This window comes from Melospiza georgiana, chromosome 15 (assembly GCF_028018845.1).
Source record: "Melospiza georgiana isolate bMelGeo1 chromosome 15, bMelGeo1.pri, whole genome shotgun sequence".
NCBI lineage: Eukaryota > Metazoa > Chordata > Aves > Passeriformes > Passerellidae > Melospiza > Melospiza georgiana.
In genome coordinates this window covers 2,737,889-2,750,513 of record NC_080444.1, presented here as the reverse complement: position 1 = coordinate 2,750,513, position 12,625 = coordinate 2,737,889, and the positions used below count along the sequence as shown (strand labels likewise).

The following is a 12,625-nucleotide window of genomic DNA, read 5'->3' as shown; positions in this document are numbered from 1 at the left end:
CTCCATCCTCATCAGGCAGCAGGAGATCAGGTGCCAGCAGGTTTTGTGCCAGGCAGAGGATGCCTAATTGCAGTGGTGTTCCAGCTAACCTGGCTTTCATGCAGCCCATGGATGCATCCTCCCTGCTCTCTTTGATTTATCAGCTGCCCAGGATCTCCTTTTTCATCAAAAATTCCCTTTTTCCCTCTCTCACTCCAGTACAAAGCCTTATTTAAAAGGCAACCAGAGAACAATGGCACATCCAAACAGCAGGGCATTTATTTAACAGCTTCTTTCCATTGCAAGGTTTTTACAGTTTTATTCCTTATTCATATAATTTATCATCGTGGAATGGCTTGGCTTGGAAGGGACCTGAAAGATCAGCTCATTCCATGGGCAGGGACCCCTTCCACTGCCAGCCCTGCCCAGCCTGGCCTTGGGCACTGCCAGGGATCCAGGGGCAGCCACAGCTGCTCTGGGTACCTGTGCCAGGGCATCACCACCCTCACAAGAATTATTGCAATATCCAACCTGAATTTCCCCTCTTTCAGAGTGGGTGGCACTTCTTAGATACCAGGCACGATTTTACTTCTAAATTTCTGGCAAATCAGTGTTTGACTCTGGACACTTTTCTCCCTGCTTATACACTTAAAGCAGGAGCAGAGCCAAGAAGATGCCAACCAAGAAAAGCCTTGCTGCCTACAGGAAAAGCAGCCAGGCTCAGAGAAGAGATAAAAATCATTTATCACAGAAAAATTCCTACAAAATTCTGCACCATTTTCCTACTCCCTACAGCTGTAATGTGAATTAGGGATCTCAGAAGCTTCTGCCGCCTATTTTTGTTCCTGCACTCTTGTCAGCCTCTTCACAAAATTCCAGTTTCTCAGGAAAGGATCCTTCTGCTGCTGCCATGTCTGGTTCTACAAGATACCTTCAGTGTTGCTGGGTATTGGGAAATTTTGTGACCTTTAATAGGCAATTCAGCTGAAGAAGTTTTCTGGGTTTTAATTTTTCTCTGTAGAAGAAGAAAGGCAAAGAACAAGGCAAAATTTGTTATGAACAAAACTGGCAGAAATTCTGTCAAGGTTATTTCAGAGAGGAGCTTAAGAGCCGTGCCTGGAGAGGCAGCAAAGCTTCTCCTGTAGTTTATGGCAATTCCATTACACCTAAAAACCCATCAGTCCCTGACAACCCAGTTAACTTGCAGAAAAAAAAAAATCACAAAATCATCTAAGGGCATCCAAACACATCCATGCACTCCTGAATCCATTATAAGGATTTCTGCTTGACAATGAAAAATTCAGGAGGGCAATTTTTTCCCCTTCATGCCATAACTTGTTCAGCTGATAATGAGATGGAAGATTGATACCATCACATGGAAGGCACAGCTAGAGGACCAGGAGCTCCTGGATCCAGCTAGCCTGGTGGCTTCTGTGTATTCCAGCCTGGAATCAAAGTACAAACACCCAAATCCAGGTTGACACTGAGATGGATCAGGCACGATGAGGTACCCCCCAAACTCACCCCACTGTTCAAACTCTGCCAAAGAACTCTTGGTGCCTTGCCCAGCACCCAGACACCCTGATCTACCCTGGCAGTGAAAATGATCTGACTGCACTCCTTCAAAAATGTCATTTCACTCCCCACTGTTAAAAATATTTTTGTAATAAGTTGCTGATTTTGCTGATCTTCTGGCAACAGCTTCGTCTCTGAAATTTTGAAAGGCTAACTGCAAAAAAAAGTGACACAATTGGGTCTTCAGATTTGCTTAGTACTGCTCAAGGAGATGTAGGATTTGTTCTTTATTATTACAGCACAGCTTTACTCCAGATGGTGTCCAGATTCCTAAGAAGAATTTCTTAGGAGATGCTTTGTAAGAGGAAAATGTCCTTGGTCATGTCTCTACATTTTCAGGGCTACAGGAAAAAAATCCTTAGTGCTGTGAGGTTTCTTAATGAAGTTTTAAGGTGGGTGGGATTTTTTGGTCCTTTAACTTACATTTCATGACCACAAACCAATCTGGCCCCAGTTCTCATGAGAACAGGTGAGGATGGGATCATCCTGGGGGCCAGGAATTCTCCCATCAGCTCCAGGGCTGGTCCCAGGGCAGCAGGAAGGGGCTGGGATTGTGCCCTGGCCCAGCACAGCCAGGACCTGGAGCTGCTGCAGAGATCCAGAGAGGCCCCAGGGATCAGAGGGATGGAGCTGGCAGAGCTGGGGTTGTTCAGCTGCACAGGAGAAGCTTTGGGGTGACACAATTGTGGCCTTTTTGTACCTGGAGAGGCTACAAGGAAGATGGAGAGAGACTTTACAAGAGCCTGGAGTGACAGGACAAGGGGGAATGGCTTCACACTGACAGAGAGCAGGGTTGGATTGGATATTAGGAGAAAAAAAATTATTGTGAGGGTGGGCAGGCCCTGGCACAGGTGCCCAGAGCAGCTGTGGCTGCCCCTGGATCCCTGGCAGTGCCCAAGGCCAGGCTGGACAGGGCTGGGAGCAGTGGGACAGTGGAAGGTGTCCCTGGTGGCACTGGATGATTTTGAAGGTCCCTTCCAAGCCAAACCATTCTGTGAGTCTCTGCTCCACTATTCCATGTGCTCCTTTCAGCCCACAGAGCCCAGCAATGCAATCCCAAAACACTCACAGAGAGGCTCATTGATCCAAATACCCCAAAGCCTCGGAAGAGTGCACCTGACAGAGCACTGGCTGTCTCTGAGCCAACTTCCCCTCCCAGCTGTGTCCTCTGGGCTGTGCCCATCCCTGCACACCCCAGCCCACCGTGACAACACCACAGAACCTCTCCAAGTCTGTAAATCTTAAAAAGAAACATCACTTTTCCAGGATAGGCAGCAGCAATTCCTCTGCTCTGCACCTCCTAAAGCTGTGAGAGCAGCACGAGTGTGGAAGGAGCACACCGTGTTTCTAAGCAATTTGTCAAATAATTAAATTATGCACACAATAACTAGCTGGCTCAATTATATTAGCCAGTCTCCATCATGTAATATAATTTCTAGTGGCTGTTTAGGCACTAATAGCCTCAGATCTTTTTAACAGTGTCTGGTGCCAGCTGTGGGCTGCGTGACATCTCCCTGTGCCAAGTCAAACCCCTTGGATGGAAAATTCATGGCTCTGTTTCCAAGCCCCCGTTCCTTATGGAAGTTCTAAATGCCATTTTAAATAAAGCTGCTTCAGCAATGAGTATCAGTGAATTTCCATTTAGGTAAATAAAAAGCTCTGTTGGGTTTCTCTTTTCTGCTATTTAATGAAATAAAAAATTCCTTCATTATATAGATATAGTGAGATGGGGTGATGTTGTTTCTAGGAACACCAAATAAATACATGGCCATTTTGGCAGACCAGACAGGTTTTTAAAGGTGTTTTCCCCCTCCTCCTATAAGAATATTTTCTTTCTTTTTTAATTGTCAGAAGCATTCCCACTGGAACTGGGTGATCTTTCAGGTCCCTCCTGCCCAGCTCAGGCCATTCAAGGATTCTGTGTCTGTTGCCTCCAAATGAAATGGAGCAGAGCCCCCAAATTAAACAAGGGGTGACTCAAGAATTGCTCAGAAAGGGGCTTTTCTTCCCAAAGCCACATCCTGAGAACACCTGGCAGCCCATGTCAGGAGCAATGCTGGAAGAGGCTTCCTTCCAGATCCCTAATTTGAGGTGTTTTTTCAATTAGTGGGACTGCAGCAGACAGAAACATCCTCTCCAAGGCTTCCTGACGTGCAGCCCTTCCCTGCTGCCCTGGCACAGCCTTGGCTGTGACATTTCCTCTGGTCCCTCCACGTGGGACATGGCAATGGATGCCTCAGTTCATCCCAGGCCCTTTTTAAATGCATTAACGGGAACACAAGATAAATCAAGTCATCAATAAACTGTCTCCTTGCCTGCCCTTTGCCTGCCAAGACCCAACCTCTGCACAGTCTCATGAATGCAAAATCGTCCCTGTCACTCCTCCCTGGTGCTGGATTTGGTGCAGGGGAAGCTTTGGGAGCCCTGAGCAAGAGTGGATTCAGGGATCAGCTCATGGAACACACCTGGAACTGCAGTTGTGTTCCCTGCTCTGCCCCTGCCTTTTCCTGACACCTGACATCCCTCCAAACCCAGCTCCAGAGCTCACTCCCCAGCCAGAGCCACCCACAGCTGCAAACATCCAAATTCCCCAAATCTTGGCTTTTCCTGAGGCAAAACCACCCAAAGACCATCACCACACCACAGCCAAGGATCAGGCTGGCTCCAGGGAAAAGCTGAGGTGCATTTGCTTTGTGAAATTACCTTCTGCCAAAGGTCAGGCTTGCATGAATTACAGCACCTCTGTTCAGTGAACTCTTGTGCCTGAAGAAAACAAGCACTTGGAAGTTTGTTCCTTCAAGAAGGGAAACAAATTCACCTGTATTTCAGCATTTATGTCTCCCAACATGAGCAGGAAATAATATTTCTGCATTCACAGTTCAGTACACCCATTTCTCCTTAAAAACTTATTATGTGGGTGCTTTATAGGAGAACAAAGTGAGGACTTGGTGAGCAAAGTGTCCCCTGGGTAACTTAAGAATTAAAAGCCTTTCCATTTTGAATTAGAAAGATGAGGCCTTATTGCTGCAAATGACTTACAAGAGCTACTCTTTTAAAAGCAAACAAGAGAAATGAGTAATCGAGGTGATTATGCTGCCTCCAAAGGCACCAGGCCAGTTCCATTAGCTGTGGATCCGACCCAACAGGCTTTAATGCATCTGCAAGTACCAACAAGAGGCAGCTCAGCTCTGCTTAACATTCAATCACAGCCTGTGCTGCTTTGGAGAGGGTGAAACATTGCATGGAGAAATTTGTGTCACTGAAGCTTTGCACTTCCTTGATTATTATTTTTTTTTCAGCATTCAGTGTCCTGGCTACAAGACTCCAAATGCACTCCCCAACAGGCAACAAACTTTGCTCTGGTTTCACTCAGCTGAAAATTCTTTCCTGCTCCTCCATCCTGCTACAGTGGCCACACCAGCATTAAATATCGTTCATTTCACCTCAAATGCTGACAGGAAAATTGCCCAACACTCAGATTTCCTGTGGGGTGCCAGAGGTAAGTGCAGAGTGGTGTTGGAGACAGAGGTGCAGTGTAAGAAATCCTCCAGGCCCAGTGGGAACTGCAATTACACCCTGGAATTAGCACCAGGGCTATCTCCATGTGGTCACTTATGGAAATATTTTCAAGCATTTTGCTCCAAAGCCAAGAGTCAGTTGAGGTTTCTGCTCTGTAAATAATTTTCCTGCAATATATTCTGGTTTGAAGAATGAACTTTCAGCAAGCGTACCCCACAAAAATGTAGGCATGTGAATATTCTCTGTGACTTCCACTTTTAGAGATTTTCTGCAGAACAATTCACTTTCTTCTTCTCTCCAAAAATCAATTAAATGGAAAAAAACCCAAACCAAGACTGAACAAATCTATTCAGCTGACTATTCTGTTAATGCTTACAGATGGCAAAAATAAATAGAGTCAAGGCTTTTCCTGGCTTTGTAAAGGAGTATCTGTGTGTGTAAAACTAACCTAAAACAAGAATGCACTGTAAGGAATGGTCCATTTCCTATTAAAAACTCATATTTGGGGTTTTTTCCTTTGCTTTGTTAAGTGGTCCCTGAGCCAGTAGAGAGCATTCCAGTTAAATCAAAATAGATTTTTCTTCTGTGTTTTAGACACAGACATGACATTTTTGGGCCCTTGCCTGTACAAAGCAATTAAGGAATTAGCTGGGCGTTCTTACAAAACCCCCAGACTCCTACCCAGACAGAGCAAACCTGCAGGGTTTATAGCAGTACCTGGGGCTGTGATCAGACAGATCTGTTCCCTGGCAGCTGAGCCACAAATCCCCACTCAGCTCATCCTCACAGCTCCTGCTTGTCGCTGATGATCACAAGCGGCTCCATCAATCTGCCTCCTGCAGCCTGGGAGAGCCACTGGGACAGATGTGACCTGTCCTCTCCTCAGAAACCCTCAGAAGAAGGATTGCTGAGCTCAGGCAGGAAGATGAGGAGCACCATTTCTCACCTGCACACCTTGAGAGCCTGGAACCACACAGGTGAGACTTTGCATCAAGGGAAAAGAGACCCTGTGACCTTCTGAATGCACTGGAAATATTCAGCCTCCACAGAGGCAGCTTTGGCTCCACTCTCAGATCATCCACCACAGTCTGGACAACTCAGGAGCAGTGAGAGCTGCCTGGAAGCCCTGCAGGAACTCACCCACTGCAGCCTCAGGGAGAGGAGATTGCTGGATACAGCCGGGAGCTCCCAAAGGGTTGGATATTCCTCCAAATCAATCCCTTCCTACTGACCCTCTCTGAGCGCAAGGTCCCAGAGAAAACCCAGCGCCTGCTCCATCTCTGCTTTGTCCCTGGTTCTCCTGGATCCTGAAAGCACCAGCAGCAATTCCCAGCAGAGGGAGGAATCCCTGCGTTCAGCCCCGGGCACCATCAGCAGGGTAATGGGATCCTCCAGGGCCGCTCCAGCTCTGATAAGCGATGGGGTGTGGCAGCTGCCATGGCAACGCTGGCACTGATAGCATTGAGAAGCAGAGGGAGTCCTTTCACCAGGAGTCACTCCTGCCCCGTGGGGACTCAACAATTAAAGGAGAGTTTAGAATTTATTTACCTATAAATGGACAATGAAAAGCTCCAGCCAGTTTCTCTGGGATTTCTTTGCAGGTTAGAGGAAGAACTGTCAGCATAAAGCAACAGCCCAGAGGTGAAAGCAGAACATGCCAGGAGGAGTCTGAAGGATCCATGGCATGGATAAGAAGTTTGGGAAGGAGAAGCAGGAATGGCACATTTGGGGCTCTGTGTGTGCAGCAAAGTGTGAATTCCCTGAGGATTTGTTGCCCCACCTTCCAGTGAGGGCACCAGGGGAGCATCTTCCATTTAGCAAAGCTGTTACCAACAGGAAATTATTCCCTGGCCCAGAAAAATCTTTGTTAATCAGGAGCCAAGCATTTCAGGTATTGGCTTGGGTTTGATCATGAACAATTCTTGCATCATTGTTTTGTAGGGTGCAGCTTGAGACAAAGACATTTTGTTCTAAATCTTTCACATTAGGTCAGAGAAAAAGAATTGTTCCATGAGCATTTCAACAACAGAAGCACTTGAATGGGTTCCACGACATTTTAAGGACCTGATGAAAAGTGTGAGCATCCACACATTACATCCACTGGTCCCTGGATCTGCGTGTGCCAGAGCAGTTTCAGGGTGGAGGGAGGAGAGGGTGATCTAATGATAAGAAATAATTGTCCTCGCACACTCAACAGGGACAGATGACACAGCCAGTGACTCTGAAAATGCATCTTGCCAAATTGCAGCAAGAAGAATGAAGTTCTCAGTATTCATCAATACTGGCAGATGATTTCTCCAGGTAGATAAATTGCTTGCAAAAAACATCTTAAATATATCGACTTCTCCCCCATACACCCACTCCCAGCTTGCTCTGTTAAAGACAAGTACTGAGCTTAATTATTCCAACTCTGAAAATATAAACTTTTTAAAGAAACTGATCCATGAAGAGGAAAGAATTGTAGAAGATTTGAGAAGTCAGATAACTATGGAGGTAACTATCACCCAGCTAACAGTCAATAAATCATTACCTTCCTGAAAATATTTAATAGTTCTGTGGCCGTGGTGAGGAAGGGCTCAGATGGTGTAACAAAGAGACCAGTTTGTGTAAAGCCAGTAAGGGGCCAGCACTTCCAGGTGTCACTCCCGACCTCTTCTGATGCTATCCAAATAAATCAACGCTGGATGGTTTCTGGGCTATCTGGGCTGGTTGGAAAAGGAGTCAGTGAATCCCTGTTCTCCAGAAGTAACAAGACTTCATTTGGTGGGGAATCTGCCTAAAAAGCAAAAGGGATTCCATCTCTTCTCAGTACTGATAGAAATAAGGGCAGAGTGATTACTCACATATGAGAGATTGTTCTTTAAAGATGCACAATGGGGCATCACTGGTGAGAAGGAGCAGGAGCCCTCAGAGGCAGAGGGTTAGAGCTGTCACCCCACAGAGCGATCACAGCCACATTTACAAACCCTCTCTGAGGCACCTCGGTGTTGTCACAGGATGGCAAAGGCCAGGAACAGGAGCTCCCTTCCAAGCACTGCAAATGAAAGGCAAAGAGCAGCCACCCTTCCCCCTCAGCCTGGGAAACCTCAGCTCACAGAGCTGCTGCAGAACGAGATCTCTGCAGCTCAAAAACCTCCTGGAGGAACCCACTCCAAAGGAAGAACAGTCTGGAGAAGGCAAGGTCTATAAATCACTGCCTGTCAGCTTAGAAAAATGTTCCCTTTGCTTCACTGTGGAGGAGTAAAATGAAAAAAGAAATTTATTTTTTGTATAGATGGCTCAGCCATGAGGTTATTTTAACATCATTTTCTCGTAACCCATCTACACACAACTATTTAAACAGTGTTATAAAGGAGGTATGGGCTGACTCATGCAGCTGAAGAATCAGCCTAATTGGTCAAACTTGCAGGACAGTGTGTGCTGAGCTGGAGAGAATGATAATCTCATCTATTAGGAGATGTGACAAGAGGCAGGAGCTAGCTCAGATTCCTGGAAGAGCTGGTGTGAAATAAGAACTGTTGCCTAGGGACAGTCTCTTCTTTATGATAATTAAAGAGCTCAGATCTGGGCTATTCTGCATGGATGAAAAATATGCAAGCATAAGCTTAAATTCTGGCTCGGGCTTGTTCATGTGAGAAAGTTGTCTAATTATTCATTAGTTTCTTCAATAAAAGATACCCCAAAGGCAGGGAAAAGGGCATCTGTGGACTTGGCTGGCAGGTTCACGTGGTCTCAAAACTTTTTCCAGATATCTTGATCTTCTGTAGTACAAAACCACAGAATTGCTGCCTCTTTTAACAGGCAGCCAGCCCCAGGACAGGAGGAAATGGCCTCAGGTTGGGTCAGGGTAGGATCAGGGTGGGCACAGCAGGAATTTCCCCATGGAAAGGGTGCTCAGGGTGGGCACAGCAGGAATTTCCCCATGGAAAGGGGGCTCAGGCACTGGAACTGCCCAGGGAGGGTTGGATCCCCATCCCTGGAGTGTCCAAGGAAGGGCTGGAGGCGGCACTGGGTGCTCTGGGCTGGGGACAAAGTCACAGCTCTGAAGGATTGGTCACAGCTTGGACTCCATGGTCTTGGAGGGCTTTTCCACCCTCAAAAGGACAACAGAGAATATGATGATCACAGTTATATCATCTTTTGTAAAGCTTTTAAAAAAACATAGCCAAAGTGAGATCATAAAAGTTAAGTATTTACTGTGATTTGCTCTTACAAAAAAACAAATGTAAGATGATTTCATCAGTAGCAGATAACGGGGCAGCTTATAACCAGAGGGCAGGGTTTTTAATAACTTCACTAAAAATATGCACTGAGACAAAAATGTGGTGCAATAAAAAGTACAAAAGGTAATAAATATTAGCTATTATCTCAGCTCATTTTGTCAGGAAATAATACTACAAATTTAATGGGATACATGGAAGCCTTATGAAAAGCAGGCAGGGAGAGGCTTAGAGTCTTTTCCAGTATTAGGGCAGAGGCTGCCAGATGAATAAGTTGACATTGAAGAGCAGAGAATGAAAATCATATGGATTTGAGGGAAAGGAAATAGCTCAAAAATGAAACTGTGATGCTGCCAGGCTCTATAGGAAGAAGCCCAGCTCCCACCTCTGCCAGGGCTCCCAGCTGAAGCTGTGAAATGAGAAAACTCATTTCCAAAAACAGGATGGGAAGAGGAAAAATGCATGAAAGGAAAGGTTTGAATGCAACAGCAAGTTGGGAATTTGAATAGGAAAAACAAGATACTCAGTAGAAGGAGCAGATGAAGTAGGATTTATCCATGAGCTATAGGTGTGCAAGCAGGAGATGTTCTTGAGTGCTTTTTTTAAAATAACAAGATCTTTCCTGGTTTTACTCTGCCTTTCACACCCCTCAGGGCTGCAGAATTGAGAGTTAAATAGCCAGTGAGGCAGCAGAATTTACAACACCAACAAAGCCATTTACTGTGGGTTAAAGCCAACACATCAGTTCAGGAGACAAAATTTATTGCTGGTTCTCAGGCACATTGTGTCCTGTTCTGGTTTGTGTGGGACACTGGAAATGTTGCCAAGACTGGGATTTAACCGTGGTTAATTCACTTTACTCTGGCACAATAGAGAGTTACCACTGGTGGTTAATAGTTACTACACACAATAAGCTCAGGGAAGAATTCAGTAAGTACCAACAGCAGGTAAAAAATTTTAGACCAAATCGTGATGTCCATGGAAAAATAAAACAGCCAAGAACCATAAACAGTTATTCCCACAACTCTTCAGAGTAAATGATGCTTTGGAAGGAGCAGGAATGTCACTGGGCACTGCTCACTTTCTCTGTTTTCTACTCAAAATCATTGATATTTCCTCTGACTTTGGAAATGAGCAATCAGAGCTCCCATTTCTACCACTGCCATGCTCTGTGGTTTAGAAAAAGCACCAGGTCTTCCCAGTGCAAAGGCAGGAAAAACTGGCAGCTACACATTTGGAGTCTAATTTTAGGAGGAACTGAGCCATTCTAAAGTGCTGCAGTCAACAGGAACCGACAGCACTCAATAATTCATGAGTTTCTTGCCATGTTTGAGTAGAGCCTGTTGAAAATTTCCCAAGGAAACATTTTCCATCAGAAAATTCCAATTCCTGTGCAGCAAAACTGCTTACAGGACAGGATATGCTTGGATTCTTCTCTAATACCATTTTTCCTATGCATTTTGAAGTAGTTTTTTAATCTGTAGTTTTAATCTGTAGTAATATAATAATTATAAAAAAGTATTTTAAATATGAAAAGGGTTGACTGGCTATGAAACAAAAGGAAATTTAAAAGGCTGAACAAAATGTTTCAACCAATTTTCACTTTTCTTAAAAAAAATATTTTTAAACACCAGTGTGTGAGAAGAAAAAGGATTCAAATTTGGTTTATTTTCAGTTTGGGCTGGAATATATTTTCATCATTTTCTTGGGAAAGAAAAGCATTTCCTACTTGAGATGTAGCTAAAAAGGTATTTTCATGCCTGTCCTAAAAAAACTCTTTACACTCAGGCAGATAAACCTCTCTTTGACCCTGATGAGTGAAGTGTTAAATTTGTTATGTCTTTCCTGTCACTTTGATTCAGTTATTTTAAAACGAATGGAATTTGCATCCGAAGGCAGCAGAACAACCATTTCTTACCTTTAGTCTTTCTGTTACCCCATCAGTGAAACTGACTGTGAATTCAGCAATTTTGGGCACTCTGAGTTTTCCTTTGTTCTTCTGGTCAGGCTGATATTCTGTTCTTGTTTTCACAATTACCTGGAAAATAACAACACTTTTGAGGCTTCTGCCCACAGCAGAGATTTCTGAGTTGTTATCAAAGCTTTTCTATAGAAACCATCCCTTGGACCTACACAAGCACCATAAATGAACACAAGGCATCACCCCCTCAGGAATAAGAGAGGCAGATAAATCAGCAGATACACAGAACTAGGACAGTGAGCTTATCACACTGAGCCCTAAAATAGCTGACAGCAAAATGTTTGACACCCACTTTTGTTTAGGAGTATTTAGTTTTTATATCCTGCTCAACAGGCAGAAGAACTGCCCATCCTAAAGAAGAGCCTCACTAATTAAAAGCTCTGTCCAAACAATTGGCTGAAGCCAATTTAAATTTAGGCCATTTGGAGTCTCATTCATTCAGGCTCCAGATTATCAATATTTATCTTGTATTATCACCTTGGCTTTTCCCCTAAGATCTGTGTCTGATTAATCCAGGTCCTACTAATCTCCTAAAATGAGGTGGTTTACAGCAGTGCAGAGAACCCTTCCACTTCCTGGCTCTCCCTTCTGAGCTGCAGCCTGGTGGAAATGAAAAATGAAAAATTCCAGGAGTGGAGGCTGCTCCAGATGAGAGTGACAAGAGTGATCCTAAAGCTCTCAGTGAGAAACAAAACCGTGGAGAAGGATTGGAACAGATTAAGGGATGCACAAGGCTGAGTTCCCAGCTAATCAAGGACTTATTTCCAAATGGAGACAGCAAAGTCTGCTTTGGACCAAAGAGAACCCCAGGTATTTAATCCTCCTGCATTTAATGCATGTGGAAATCAGAGGGAGAGAAAAGCACTGAGGAGTCATAAGCCAATTTTCTGGATTCAAATGCAAATCATTAAAGACTGATGAATATTTACATCCTCCAGCAAATCCCTCTCAATAGTATTTATTACAGGAGCATTTGCAATATTAATATTTGGTGAGAAGAAGGGATAAAAAGCCACACAAATGTGTTTCTGTGAGCAGCTGGGAGCTCAGGATTTGTGATGACACAATGTTAGAGTTCTAGATACTAAAAAATTTAAACTTTTTGCACTGACAGACTCTTGACTCCCAAGAGAACATTACATTTAACCTGAGGCTGTAAAAAAACTTCCAAAATTGATTGATAACACTAAAATTACAAATGTGTAGTTAATTAGAAATGTGTAATATCACAAGGTTAAAAATGTAGAATTTGAAGTTTTAGAATATAGTCATATAAATTGTTAAAAATAGGTCAGAAACTGTTGTAAAATAATTGATAAATTTTAACATATATGAAACAAGGTAGAAATTT

The 12,625-nt window shown here is 44.1% G+C and overlaps 1 protein-coding gene across 1 annotated transcript in view; it reads right to left on the bottom strand.

Moving 5' to 3' along the window:
- The window catches only part of NSG2 (neuronal vesicle trafficking associated 2), a 29,673-nt gene that overhangs the window by 5,277 nt on the left and 11,771 nt on the right, over positions 1-12,625 (bottom strand). The window contains exon 3 of the mRNA XM_058034554.1: positions 11,212-11,331. Coding sequence (XP_057890537.1) covers positions 11,212-11,331 — 120 coding nt within the window. The remainder of the gene's footprint in view (positions 1-11,211; positions 11,332-12,625) is intronic.